The 14,589-nt window shown below is 49.1% G+C and overlaps 1 protein-coding gene across 5 annotated transcripts in view; it reads right to left on the bottom strand.

Annotated features, from left to right (window-relative positions):
• The window catches only part of PAX2 (paired box 2), a 79,214-nt gene that overhangs the window by 44,327 nt on the left and 20,298 nt on the right, over nt 1–14,589 (bottom strand). For all 5 annotated transcript variants that reach the window (XM_012661666.1, XM_012661667.1, XM_012661663.1 and 2 more), the window contains exons 4-5: nt 2,360–2,445; nt 585–704 (exon numbers count right to left, since the gene is read on the bottom strand). In XM_012661666.1, the coding sequence (XP_012517120.1) occupies nt 585–704; nt 2,360–2,445 (206 nt within the window). The remainder of the gene's footprint in view (nt 1–584; nt 705–2,359; nt 2,446–14,589) is intronic.

Raw genomic sequence — 14,589 nt, 5'->3', positions numbered from 1 at the left:
CCTCTTCATTTCCCATTCCCTCAGCTCCCTGACCAACAGCCTGGCTGCACCTCCAGGGAGCAGAGTTCCAGGGAGCAGAGAGGGGGCCAGGGGAGCCCACAGGGCATCTCCACTCTCAGAAAAGAACAGAGAGAGGCCCCATGAAGCAGCGTCTGCATGTTACAGAGAAAGGACACCAGGGTCGGCTGAATGTGACATCGCTCCCCCACCTCCTGATGGGCTGGGATCAGGTGAGGATGAGGTAGGTTGGCCTTTCATCCTCAGGTCAGAGAGCAGCTGTCCCCAGGCTCCAAAAGCTTCCCAAGGTAAGTGGCCCATGCTTCTCCTCCCGGCATCCCACAGGGGAGACGGGGTGAGTCCCAGGAAGGCAAGGCAGCGGGCGGCTGAGCAGATGGTGAAGCTGATGGCCCCACCAGCAGCCTTCCTCCCTTTCTCCAGGAGCCAGCAGGGCAGTGGGGGGACCTGGGCTTTGCCACTAAAACTGATCTCACGGCAGAGCAGCTGCAAGGCCAGGCCGAAACCGGAGCTCCAGGTCCAAGGACAAAGCATGCAAAGGGGAGGCCAAACCTCTCCCTCCTCCCTACCTTCATCACGTTTCCTCTTCTCGCCATTGGAGCGAGGAATCCCCAGGATCCCATTGATGGAGTAGGACCCCACTGGGTCATTGGAGGCGCTGGAGACAGGAGGGGAGGCCGTGCTGGGAACTGGGCAAGAGAAAGGAGGAAATGCCGTCAGGATAGCACTTGTGATCACAGGCCAAAGCCCCAGGGCTAGGGGCAGAGAGAAGCAGGGGACACAGGAGGGATGAGGAGCCCACACTCCCCTTCTTCCTCTGAGGCTTAAGGGGGAACATGTTGCCATATACAGTTAAGGCTATTGTTCACTCCTGTGCAGCCCTGGGGTAGGTGGTGGCTAGTTGACTCTAGGCCTTCTCTGCAGATCTGTGGAGTTCACCAGGGCCCTTAAGCTCACTCCCCTGGAGACAGAGGGATTGCAGGCCCAGGAAACACCAGAGGTGACTCTCTCTAGAAAGCACCTCAGTGGTCCTCTGGAGAGCACAGCTCCTGGGATGCCTCCTTGCACAGCACAACCAGTCCCCAGGGCTGTGCAAATCCTACTAATCAAACCCTAGCTCATTGTTCCTTGGTCTCCTGGGCTGAGTCCTTGCCAATCCTAATTTAGAGCCCGTGGCTTTCTAAGATCTGTCTCTGATTCTCTAAGAGACACAAGGCTGGTCCTGATGTTCTCAGGAGTGTGTAGTTCTCTCTCCCAATTGCTTCTTGTCTTGAAATCACTTGAGAAGTTCCTAATTTTCCCTTTAGGACACAGACTAGTGAACTAATTCACTCCACGGTGATCAACTCAGGTACAGCCCGGCCTAACCCTCCCTCCCGGTACACACTGTAACACAGGCCTAGAAAACAACAACTCCTGCCAACTCCAGGAGGGCCGGGACCAGTCATTTCTACTTCCTGCTGGTCAAGAGAGAAGGGAACAGCTGCCAAGAGGGGCAGCAGGAAAAATTTAACCACAACCCAGCCCCTCAATGCCCAGGCCTCCTCTATGGCTAGAGCAGCACCAAGTTTCCCATGAGCCAAAGGGAAGACAGTCTGGGTGTGTGTCGGGGGCACAGGGCGGGTGTCAGCAGGTGCTCCTGTAGGCCTGGCCCATGTCAATCAGAGGCCCTGCGCATGGGTCAATAAATAAGGAGGATAGAGAGGGCAGAGAGCGACAGAGTGGATGAGACAGACAGGGAGATCAAGAGTGACAGGCTGAGAGAGAAGAGGCTGTGAGGAGGGAGGGGGGAGACAGTGGAACAGGCCCAGAGCCGCTCATAAGGAGAGGGGAGGAGAGAAAGGGAAAGGCAGAGAGAGGAAGAGGAGGAGAGGAGGGGAGAGAGAAAGGACAATTTTAAAAATTAAACAAAGATGGAGTAAGGAAGTTGATGTGAAAGAAAGAGGCTGCACAAAGGGAGATGGAATCAGATAAAACAAAAGATGATGGAGAAGGAGGAGGAAGGAAGAAGAAAAAGAAGAAATGCTAAAGGAAACATTGATTGGGAGAGGGAGGGGCAGACAGGGGAGGGGAGGAGAGGGGATAGGAAGAGAGGAGGGGAGAGGAGAGGTTGACTAAAGCAGGGCAGAGGTGAGGTGACATGGGTGGGAGGCAGAGAAAAAGCCTAGGGAACCAGTCTCTCTCAGGGACACCCTGAGCTGAAAGGAGCTCAGGGAGAAAGGGACTAAGAAGCTGGGTGGGCCTTGGATCTCGTTAGGGTGGGCAGGTCCCAGGGGTGGAGTTGCATTTCCTGGCTTTCCCTAGGTGGGACCCACTTCCCCCCACCCTCCCCGAGCCCTCTTACCGATGGTGTGGCCGGGGGCAGTCACTCCTGTCCCAGCCCCATCCGGCGTTGGGTGGAAAGGCTGCTGAACTTTGGTCCGGATGATTCTGCAACAGCATCACAACAGCATCACACTTCACGTGCTGCTCCTGCCCTGGCCAGTGCCAGCCCGGCCCGCGGAGGTGCTCTCCATCTCCCAGACTCCTCAGCTCTTTCCCTGTCCATCTGCTCCCCGCACCCCTGCCCTCGCTGACTGCTGCAAGGCACGAGGCTTCCCTCCTGTTGGCTCTGCCGATCCAACCCAGCGCAGCCCTGGGCAGAGGCAATCTGTGTTCCGTCCTGCCATGAGAATTCATCCAAACTGCAGCTAGATTTTTGGTAGCGAGGATCAGGGCAGCGGAGCCAGTGGAGCCTAGCATCCTTTCTCTTTCTGGGGCTGGGGACTGCCCTGGTGGCTTGCTGTCCACCTTCCCGCCTCAACCACACAGACATCTCCTTCGGGTACCAAGACCTGGGTTTTGAGATCATTCTGGAGCCGGCCTTCCTACTGGGGCCGTGTCACAGTCCTCCAGAGTCGGGGGGCGGGGTGGGGTGGGTGAGATTTCCCCATATCTTGAACTAATGGGAAGTAGCCAGGGAAGGGCTGGGTCACAGGTAACCCTTTTGTCCCCAGGATGCCAACATAGCACAAGGTCCCTTTGCCAGATGTCAGGCCCTGAACAACCTCTTCTTGAGCCCGTCTACTGCCCTCAGACAAGTCAGACCCCTGTCCCCATCCACTGGCTGGCTTAGGGCTTCCTTTTCTGAGGGTCTTACTTGGATCACAGCGTCTTTGCCAGCCTAATTGAAAAGTCTGGTGCCCTCCCTGTATGCCCTGGGAGGAGGGGACCAAATAAATATTCCAGGGCTGGGATAAGTCTGCTTTTCAATGACCTGAAAAGCTGGGGGCTCAGTGACGCTAAAGGCCAAAGCTGAGGCCAGGACTGAGGGAAGCTCCCCTCCACCCACTGGTCAAATGAGAGGACTTCAGAAGTAACTTTTCTGACCGCGCTGCTCCTCCCCACAGAGGAGTGTGTGAGCCAAGTTCACTTCAGCCAGCCAGATGAGTCACAAGCCACAACCCACCTGGCTCTAGCCAGTGTTCACTGAGCACCTGCTGGACACAGCCCCTACCTCCTGGGGCAGGGGAGACTTATACCCAGAGAAAGCCAAGTCACCCAGGGGGATCAGGTGGTTAGTGCCAGAAGGGTGCAGAGGAGGAAACATCCCCCTTGCAGGCAGGGGGATCGGGAAGAAGTCGCCCAGGGGTGGAACTTGATGTCGATCTTTAAAGCAGAGAGGGGCTCATGTCAGAGGCACTGGGCTGCACAGCAGGGGCCCTAAGTCCGGTTTCTGGCTTTGGCATTAAGAGGCCACATGGCCTTGGGCTCACCCCTCAACTTTTCTGGGCCTCAGCTTCTTCAGCTGTAAAATAAAGGGGCTGCACTACAGGATCTCCGGGGTCTCTTTCCCCAGTGAAAAATAACATGATCCCAAGGTGAACAAAGAAGCGCAGGGGAGGGCATTACATGCAAATGCCAGAGGAAGGTGGAAGCACAACTGGGAAGCCCAGAAAGCACGATGTCGCAGGGCTTAGTGCCTAGACCAGCCGGGCAGTCACAGCGGGGGCAAGTGAGGGAGTAGGAGGAAAGAAGCTGCAGGCTCAGATGTGACGATGATCATCGCTACTGTCCACTTACTAAACATCTACTCTGTGCCAACGTTATACACCACTTACGCTGCTTGTATGTACTGCTGTTCATTCTCACAACAACTTCCAAAGCACATACTATTATCCTCATTTTGCAGATCGCAAACCAAAGCTGATAGAAGTTAAGTAGCACACTCAAGATCATACCACACATTGGGGCAGAGTCAGAATTGAGTCTCCAAAATCTATGCTTTATGTTACTTTGTCATCCTTCTCCCAACATGTAGGAACCAGGTTTATAGGATCTCAAGCCATGAGCAGTGTCTAAACTAGAGGGGACACGTGCAAACTGATCCCAGTAAAGCAACACGTGGGCATGAGACAACATGGAGCTGGTCTCAGGAAAGGGAGGATGGCCGGGATTTGGCAACTAGCTAGGGTCGACCACGGCTCTAAAATCCCAGTTTTGTGTAACTGGAAGCTTGGTGATGTGTCTCACTGTTGGGAATGTGCCTGCAGGGAGGTGGCTGGTTTTGGCGTAAAGTAGTGGTATTGGTCCTGGACACGCCACATTTGAGATGGCCGGGGAGTGTCCACGTGGACATACATGCCCATGCGTCAGCTGGCGCAGCAGACATGGATTCAGGGGAGTGTCAAGGAAAGCAGTGTTGGAAGGGACGAGAGACCTAAGGAGCGGATACTGGGGGACACGTACTTCAGGGACGGGGGAAAAGAACCTGACCTTGCAGAGGAGTCAGAGACTTGGTCATGCAGGAAATGGCAGAACCAGGATTGGGTGGTTTCGCCTAAGTCAATGGACAAGAATATTCAAGAGAAACATAACCCACAGTGCCAATAGTGACATGAAGCCTGAAGGGAATTGGGAATATGAAAAGGCACAAATTTGGGATTTTGGTGGCCATTGGTTACCCTGAGGAGAGCATTCTCAGCAAAGTGTCTAGAGTAGGAGCCAGACAGGATGAGGTTGGAGAGTGAATAGGGAAGAAAGAGAGCAGGGTGCAGTGAGAGTAGACTTAGACTATTGCCTTCAGAAGCTTGTAGACCAGGAAAGGAGAGAAAGTGTGGAAGGTCGAGGGTGGAGGGTGGAACAGGCAGCTGCGTGGAGGGAAGGCTTTCTAGGGTCGGAAACATCCAGATGAGTTTGTAGCCTGAGGAGGAAGAACCAGTGAAGAAGGAGAGACTGAAGTTGCCTGAGGGACCGCGGGTAAGAGAGCAAGGCAGAACAAGAATGGTCTGGAGGGTAGAGGGGAGGTCTTAGCCCGAGATGTCATATTTTTCAGGTGGCCAAAAGCTTTGAAAAGGAGCTTACACAACTTTTATCTCTCAGCAAAGCAGAAGGTAAGGTCATCTCTCAAAAGTTGGGGGGAAGATTTGGAGCATGGTCACCTGGAAAAGACAGTAGCTGAGGGCAGTGTAGACTTGTCTACAAGAAAAGTCTAGAAAGATGCTGAGCAGCTCAGAGAAGCTGCTCCTAATTCACTGCAGCAAAAACTTCCGAGGTCTCACCGGGCCTGTGGGTGACTCTGGCTTGAGGGCTGATGGGCTCTGGACTCAGGGAACTGCAGGGCTGGGGCTGGGTGAGACAGATAACTGCACGGGCTTGAGGAGTTTCTGTCTTTGTTACCCAGAGCCTCTGACCCCTGGGCCACTGGTGTAGATTTAGCTGAGGCAGCGAGAGATGGAAAATCACTACTCCCTGACAGCAGCTTGGTGGTGTGTGGGGGAGGAGCTGGGCAGGGTGCCTGCTTCGAGTCACTAAAGCTCTTGATGTCCACCTATGACCCCAGGCAGTGGGCACTTGCCAGGCCCCAGAGCTGATCTCAGGGAATTTAAAAACTGGGATTATGGTAACCTAATGGTCATCCATGGCTCTCTTGCATCTCATACAACAATCCAGCAACTCATGGGGACTCTCACCAGGGGTTAAAGGATGACGCTAAGCAGTTATTTAGGATGACTGCCTGATACTGTTTCCTCATGTTCCTCCTCCTCCTTCTCCAATTCTTTTTCATTCTTGGCCTCACAGGGGACAGCCAGACACGCCTATGCCCCCCATGGTCTCAGGCAAGTTTGGCCTGGAAGCTCAAGTCCCCACATATGGATCCTTGGAGGGTGCAGTTGGGACCCTGGAGGGCACAGCTCTACTCGGAGTGGGAGGTGTCATTTCCCATTTCCACGGAGAGATTGCCCTGCCAGGGTGCCCTCTCCCCACTTCTGTTTCCAGCACGCGTCCCTTCACTGGATGCTTTTCCTCCTGCACCATCTCAGATGAGAGCTCACCCTTTCCTGGGGACCTCTAGGACTTTGGCCTGGGCCTAGCATGGGGCCTTCCAGGCACTTGGAGTCTCTAACACTCACAAGGAAGTGAGTATAGCAGTGGGAAGAACGGTGTGGGCTCTGGGCTCAGCCTGCCTCCGTCTGAATCCCAGCTCTGTTACTTACTACCTGTGAAGCCCTTGGCAGCTTCTTATTCCCTCATCTGTAAAACAAGAGAATACTACCATGCACTTCACAGGACGGTGGTGAGGATTAAATAGGATAATCTATGTAAAGTGATTAGTACAATGGTTGGCTCAATAATAATAATGATGATTACTAGTATTATTATTCCTAGGGGTGACACCTAGGCCTTGCTGTTTTCAATTTAGAGCCAGGTGCAGGCAGGAGGCCTCCCTGCCCAATATGCCCCAGCCTGGTCAATGCAGGTGCTACCGAGACCCTCGCAAGAGCACTGAGAAGACAGGAAACAGCAGCAGCAGCAGCAGCAGCAGCAGCAGGGTCACAGTCTGACCCCAAAAGAGGTTGCATCAGACTCTCAGGAAGACACACTGGGAACTGGACAAGGCCCTGGCTGGGGCAGCAGGAAGGATCCACAGAGGACCCCAAAGATACTGGGGTGTGTGGTAGGGCTTCGGAGGAAAAGATGATGAGGCAGGTGGTGAGGTCACTCCCTTGTTGGTTAAATCCCCAGGAGGCCTTTACTTCCCAGCAACTTGGAGATCTAAACAGTCTCGTGGGCCCTGTGAGTTAGAATAAAAGCCATGCTTGCGTCTTCTATTAACAGTCTGTTAGACTCATGAAGAAAGAGAAGCTTGCAACCTTCTAGGAAAACATCAGGGCCCTTTACTCCTCTCTAGTCCTGCTCTCTCCCTCTTCCTCCTTCTCTCATTCCTTCCTCCATGTGTCATTCTCAGTCTCTCTCTCCCCTCTCTGTCTTTCTCTGTCCCTCTCTCCATCTCCCCTCTCTTTGTCTGTCGGTCTGTCTCCTGGCACCCTGAAGTCCCACTGTGGCTATGTGAGTTTATCGATTCCTGGGAGCTGGGGGAAAGTGGGAGGCAGGGCTGGGGTGCAGGCTCAGGGATGGAAATAGAAGGCTATAAATTATTTGTGACAGGAAAGCAATAGTGGCAGAGTGCTGAGCACAAGTCCTGTGTCACTATTAGATTCCTTTTAGCCTGATGACACTGTAAAAAAGGTTAAGTGTCTGCTGGAATCGTACACCTGGGGGGCCGGGGCAGCCTGGGAGCAGAACAAGCCACTGAGAGCAGGTATATCAATTCTCCAGGCCAATAATATTCCTCTCATTGATCGCCACGCAAAGTTCAAAAATCTCATTACAGCCAGGCAGACCGGGAACTTTTTACAAATCAATAGAATGATATAATGTATGTATACTTAGTACAAATGTATCTATTCATCTATCCATCCATCCACAGTCTGCCTCAGGGTTTCCAAGTTAACCTACCCATCATATTATGTTATGTTATGTATGATATTATATTGCATTATATTATATGATAATAAATGGTGTGCAAAAACTCCCCCTGAGGTAGAGACAAGAAGAGGTCCTGTTAGCATTGAGGTGACCTCAGATAGCTCACCTTGGAAGGAACGAGGTGGCGGCATTTTCAGGACTAGGCTGCTCAGGATTTCTAGGAGCAATGCTTCTTCAGCAGAGACTCCAGTGAAAAACAACAAGAAAACAAAAAAATACTGTCTACTGAGTATGTACTATGTACTGGGCAATGTTCTAAGTGCTCCAAACAAATATAGTTCCCCTAATCCTCACAACAACCTATTTTACAGATAAGGAAGATTATAATTTGCCCAAGGTCACCCATTTAAGAAACGGCAATTCTGTGATCCGAATTTAGGTAGACTAACCCCAGGGTCCATGCCCTTAACTATTAAGTTATACGGCCTCCAGTGGAGAGAGACTCAAAAGCCCAAAATGCAAACTCTGGAATTCTGTTTCCAGTTCCTTGTTCTATTGTGTTCTAAGAAATGCAGGGTAAGGGGCTCCCCTGAACCTCAGTATTCCTCATTAGTAGACGGAATAACACCTGCTGGAACCAGCTGCTGATGGTAAGTATGCATGGCATCTCCAAGTATGTCCCCATGAAATCCTGTCCAGCTGCCTAGGACAGACTTCCTTCCCAACTTTGAAATTTTTCCCTAGAGGAACAGAATTACTTCCTAGAGGAGTCAGAACAAACCAGTGATATGACCAGGCTTGGAGCAGGCTGCTTTTAGGAGCAAGATGTCAAGTATCTGCATGTATGTGTTATATATATGTATAAATCAGCATAAGTTGTCCCAGGGTACACTGCGAACTTTAGAGTCTTTGCAGAAAATACTTAATCCCTGGTATGGGGAAAATCTTTCCTGATTGGGTAAATCAAAGGAACTCCAAGGTAGAGGGTGTTTCAGACTAGCTGGCCCACTAAGCCACACAAGTGGTGGGTGGGGCCTCTGCCGGGGACGTCAGGCTGCCTGGGTATTATAAACTGGATCATTCTAGAGGACAAAATGATATTTGCTTCAGCAAAGGATATTTTGCACAACTGATGCAGGTTATTGCTTCAATTCAAGTCTTTGAGAACTGCCGATATCAGGCACGTATCCCTGGCTTGGCCCAGAGGCAAGTTAGCAACACAAACAGCTGGAGACTTTTCATAACAGAACCTTGAGTGAGTTATCATAGATCATCCCAGAGAATTTCACCTCTCCTGAAAATGCTTCCTACTCCTGAAAACTCTGAGGAACTAGAATCTCCTTTCCGTATATCCCAGAAACTGAAAAACTGAGATTTATTTCCTCCTCCCCACAGGAACCCAAAGGAAAGAGCCTCTACTCTCCCTGCACAGGGCTCCCCTACCGGCAGACCTGCAGCACTTAACACACACCCAGTTTTCATGGCCTCTGGCTGTAGTTTGGGCAGAGCTTTGAGCTGTTTGCTCACGCTCACTCACACGCACCACGGGTTACGGTTTGGACAACTGACCATATGTCAGGCACCGTTCTGTGCATGAGAATGGCCACTGATGAGGTCAGGCCATTCTTCAGAGCCATGGGCAAGACCTTCCATTCTGGCTCGAGCAGGATGTGGCTGGAATACATGGGATCCAGGTTACCAGGGTTCTTTCCAAATGTGTCAAGAGCTTCTGCCTCTTTTGTTGCCTCTCAGAAGTCATAACTGAGCTCTAAGAAATGAAAGCCCTACCAAAAAATCTTGCAGAGGGAACTACTGTCCTTGAACTACCTGCATTAGAATCCCCTGGGGTACTTGCTAAAATGTAATTCCCTGGGTCACTCCTCAGACCTCCTGAATTAGAATTTCCGAACTCTCTAATAGTTGAGAAAACTAGCTTAATCCAGGGGTGAGGAAAGCGTCTTTCTGGTTACACAGAGGATCCTTGAGAGAGCTGGGAGGAAGTCTTAGTGAATTAAGAAAGTTTCTTTCTCATCCTCTATCAATCCACATTTCTCTCCCTCTGTTAGTCCTGACTCTAAATGACACAGTCACCAAAATTCAAGAAGCTATCAGTTCCTCTCTGAAAACTAAACTACAGATGAAAAATAAAAATAATTTCAAAACAGTTTTTGGTACATTCTTGGATGATAAATTCGCAGCGGGTTCCTTAGATACAGGCATAGTTTCTGCATCAACTTAGCCTTGTAAGACTGGCATTGAGGGTGATCATCCTTCTACCACGTGTCCCTGAGAGCCCAGGCCAGAGATAATTTACCAGGCTAGATGGGCCATGGGGCTGGCCCAAGGGGGCAATAGTGGTGGTTTATATGATGAATGGTAAGCATATGGATTGATTTAACTTCAAGATATGCATAGGTTTAAAAATTAAGGGGCAATGTGTTTAACTAACCATTTGGAAACCAGTCTGCGGTGCATGCCAAGCCCAGAGCGTGACCAGACTAGCTCTTCTCGCCATTGGCCCTGCCCTCATCTATCAGGGCTTCTGGCTAGAGCTGGGGTCTACCAGCTGTCCACCCCTCAGGCCTGCTTGGAAAGCTCAAGAGGCTCGAAGACTGCCTGACGTAAGGGGAATGGGGTGCTTCTATAGATTCATTGCCAGACTCTGCACCTGTCTGTCCTCCCTGTCCCACCACAGGCAAGCCCACCTCCCTCTGTGAGCAGAAGGAATCCTGGAGGGGTCCATACCTCAGCAGCGGCAGACATGGGGCCTTCTAGTAACTGCCTGGTCTCCCTGCCTCTAGCCCTCCCACCTCTCACCTAGCCACTCCAGTATTCAAAAACAATCCATTAGTCTCTCTCTGTCTCCTGAAAGAATGTGATGGGGCTAAACCCTACAATTGCTTCCTATTACCTACAAGATAAATGCGAATTCCTCAGCCTGGCCTTCAAAATCTTCCCCAATCTGAGGCCGGGCGCGGTGGCTCACGCCTGTAATCCTAGCACTCTGGGAGGCCGAGGCGGGCGGATTGTTTGAGCTCAGGAGTTCGAGACCAGATCTGAGCAAGAGCGAGACCCCGTTTCTACCAAAAATAGAAAGAAATTAATCGGACAGCTAAACAAATATATAGAAAAAAAAAAAATTAGCCGGGCATGGTGGCGCATGCCTGTAGTCCCAGCTACTTGGGAGGCTGAGGCAGTAGGATTGCTTGAGCCCAGGAGTCTGACGTTGCTGTGAGCTAGGCTGACACCACGGCACTCACTCTAGCCTGGGCAACAAAGTGAGACTCTGTCTCAAAAAAAAAAAAAAATCTTCCCCAATCTGGCTTTAGCCTGGCTTTCCAATCTATTTCTCTCTGTTCCCCACTTCCTCTCAGGGTCTAGCACAGAGTGAAACCTTGTTTTCTTGCTTACTCAATTCACATTGAGTCCTCTCCTGGACTCTGAGCTCTACCAGGGCTTTCATGCCTATTTTTCTCACCACTGTCTTTCCAGCACCTAGCAACAATGCCTGGCATAATGTAAGTACTTAATCACTATTTGTTGAATAACAAATGAATATTATTATTATCAATAATAACTTAATCTTAAAGAACATAGTAGGTCAACATACGCCTACTATGTACCAGGTACTGCACAAAGCAATTTACATGGATTATTTAATTTGATTCTCACAATTACCTATGAATATTATTATCCCTATTCTATAGATGTATAAGCTGAGGCTCGGAGAGGTTAGGTAACTTGCTTAAAGTCACACAGCTGTTAAGTAACTGAGCCAGAATTTAAATCTAAATCTGGGTATCTTACTCCAGAAGTCATGCTGCTAACCGCTGGGGGGAATGAGTCAGTCCTATCAAGAACAGCTGGTAGAATCTAATGAGAGGTTAGGCCTGAATAGAAGAGCTAAATATAATAATAGTAAAAGCAATAACTATCATTTATTTCATATTCACTATAAAACAGGCATTGTCATAATGCATTTTCTCATTCAGATTCTAGCACTCTGTCAAATAGTCATCCTCTCTATTTTACCTAAGAGACAACAGAGAGGCTAAACTTGCCCAAGGACACAGGCTTAATATCCTCAGAGGCAGACTGTGGATCCAGGCCTGTAACTTCAATGTCTGTAGACTGAACCATACAACATCTTCTGGAAATTTTGTATATTAATATTTCTTTGCATTTATTAACTATTTGGACATGAACAAATTTTTCCTTTAGTCTTTTCACATCCATGATTTGGACAACTGGGTGAATGTATATGTAGACAATTAACAGAGATTTCATGTGGCTGTGATTCTAAACATGCTTATCCTTCCTCGTGCATGTGCCGTAGTTGTATTTGATAAGCATTACGTCTGTGTTATGAACGAACCACAATTTTAGATTAAGTAGCTACAGGTTTCAGTGTATTTTATATGCACTGGTAGGTTTTGTGGTCAGATTTTCTCAATTCTTTTCATCATTCTAATTTCCAAATCACTTACATGATTGCATGATGATACTACATATAAATATGTTTCTGCTTCTATATTTTTGAGAATCTGTTTCTCTGATTAGTGTATCTTTATATTCATGTCTGCCTCAATGCATTGATCCAAGATTTATAATAGTGGATATATTTATCAAAACCTACTTCATGAACATCTGCCAAGTTATGCTGCTTTCTGTCAAATACATAAGCCACAGTGAGACTCCACAACCATCATTGTTCCCTTCCCAGGGTGTCTGAGATTCTCAAATCACAATTGTGTTTTTATATTGGTCCACGCTCCAGTATTGATGTGCATAAATGTGCATTTGTAGACCTGTGTATCTCTCGGTCTGTGGCCAGCATGGGGTGGGGGTGGGAGGACGTGGAAATGAGAGAATTATTAAATGCCAAGTAGATACGCAATAAATTCCATTGATTTTATAAACTCCAACTTGTCTTCAGTCTCCTTCCATTCTTTATCCTGGGGGCATTGCAACAAAAAACCTATTTTAAATACCTTTGCTTCCCTCCTTCCCCCTCCCCAAAAGAGTGTCAATATTTTATTTGGATTTTTAACTTCGCTCCATAACAGTTGTTTGACCTCCTGACTCGTGCGAGTCACATAAATTCTGGGACTTTATTCAGGAGCCATGTTCCTGCTATTGAATAAGCAATTTGGGAGGGTGAATTAATGACTTGTGCTGTTGCTGGAAAGTCCCTGAAGAAATATTAAAATTGCTTGCAGACTGAATCGATACTCAGTGAACACCCAGCAAGAGGGCTTTGGTTCTGGAATGGCCACAGAAGGCAGGGCTCAGTAGAGGAAGGGGAATTCCTGCACCCAGCTTGGAGAGCTCCCCCCTCTGCCTTTCCCTCCACCCCTAGTGCTCTGTCATTTTCAGAAACAGCAAAGTCTTATTAAACCCCAACCAGGACAGAACTGAATTGTCCTGTCTCCAGAAACAGGCTCAGGGGACAGTTTACTCTCTTACTAGCAACGAGAGCCCGGAGGCCTTATTGGAGGTGATGGTCTGGACACATCCACCTGCTGGAGAAATGGGATGGTGCTGCTGCTTTCTGGCAGGCTGCACTGTGCTTGGGAGGACTGCAGCTGTGACCATTTTCTGCTGGGTGTGCAGAAGGGTTGAATGCTGCACTGCTGGTTCTATTTCTGTGTGCGTCTGACCGATGTTTACTATCGCTCAAGTGGCCACACGATTTCGGCCTTTGTGTATGAGTGTGTCCATGGGATGGAGAGTTTGAATTGTGCTGTGTGTTACCACGTATTGCATTGTGTCCGCACATGCCGGCAGCTGGCTTAAGGTTTGTTACTTGGTGTTTTGTGGTATTGTATCGAGGTGACTGCACTGTGTGTAACACTGGGTTAGAGGAATTTGAGTATTGTTTGGTGGCAGCATCTATGTCTCTGCTTTGAATTATTGTGTTCATTGATCATATCAGCATCTTTTTTTCCCTAATGTATGTCTCAGAGATTAGGTTAATGGATATCTCCTTGGTGATGTGGGTTGAGTAATGATGTTGGATCTGGGTGGTGGTATATGATTCGGTAATTGCTTTAATTGCCTTCGTGGTGTGGTGGTGGGTGAGAGGGCCCATTCTTTAGCTTTTTAAGCTTATGCTGGGCCAGTCATTTGCACTGCTGCTTTTCAGAAGGAAGATTCTAGAGATGCAGGACAAATCTCTTTTTGATTATTAAATATACAGTTCTAGTCTTCTTGGAAGCAAGCTGCCCCTGCTCCACTGAATAGTTCTGGCTTCTCCAGACCGGCGCAGGTCCTGGTACCACCCTCCCTGCATCTGCCTGATTTGGAGACTTAAGCCCCTGGGCCAAACCCTATGCCTGTTGAGTCTAGATCCATGCTGGAGCTGGAGGAGGATGGATGGGAGTAAACTTCCCAGTCCCAATGGGAATAACAACAGGAACTCTAGTTCCAAGAATCTCCATTCTGCTCCACTCTGTGGCCCTGGCCATCAGCATTGTCTTCCTTCCTAGTATCCCCAGATGACGTGGCTTAGCAGTGGCCTGCACTGAGGGACACACACCATGGAACAGTAGGGGACACGTAATGTGCGTGACCATCTACTGGGGAGCAGGTCCTTGTTCTGAGCTTGCAAGTAAGTGCGTGAATATATAGCTGGGCATGAGACTGCAAAATACAGAGTTCCCCAAGAGATTACCCACACTGCACTTCTTTGATTCAAAGTACGTATGAAGTATGGCATAGTGGATAATCACATGGGTTTTAGAGCCAGTACTTCATGGGTTCAAATCCTAGTTGTGCTACTTAGCCTGTGACCATGAGCAAGTTATTTAACTTCCCTGTACTCCA

The sequence above is a fragment of the Propithecus coquereli genome, unplaced genomic scaffold (assembly GCF_000956105.1).
Source record: "Propithecus coquereli isolate 6110/MARCELLA unplaced genomic scaffold, Pcoq_1.0 Scaffold73, whole genome shotgun sequence".
NCBI classification, from domain to species: domain Eukaryota; kingdom Metazoa; phylum Chordata; class Mammalia; order Primates; family Indriidae; genus Propithecus; species Propithecus coquereli.
The sequence above is the reverse complement of the archived record's forward strand: the minus strand, read 5'-3'. Positions and strand labels throughout refer to the sequence as shown.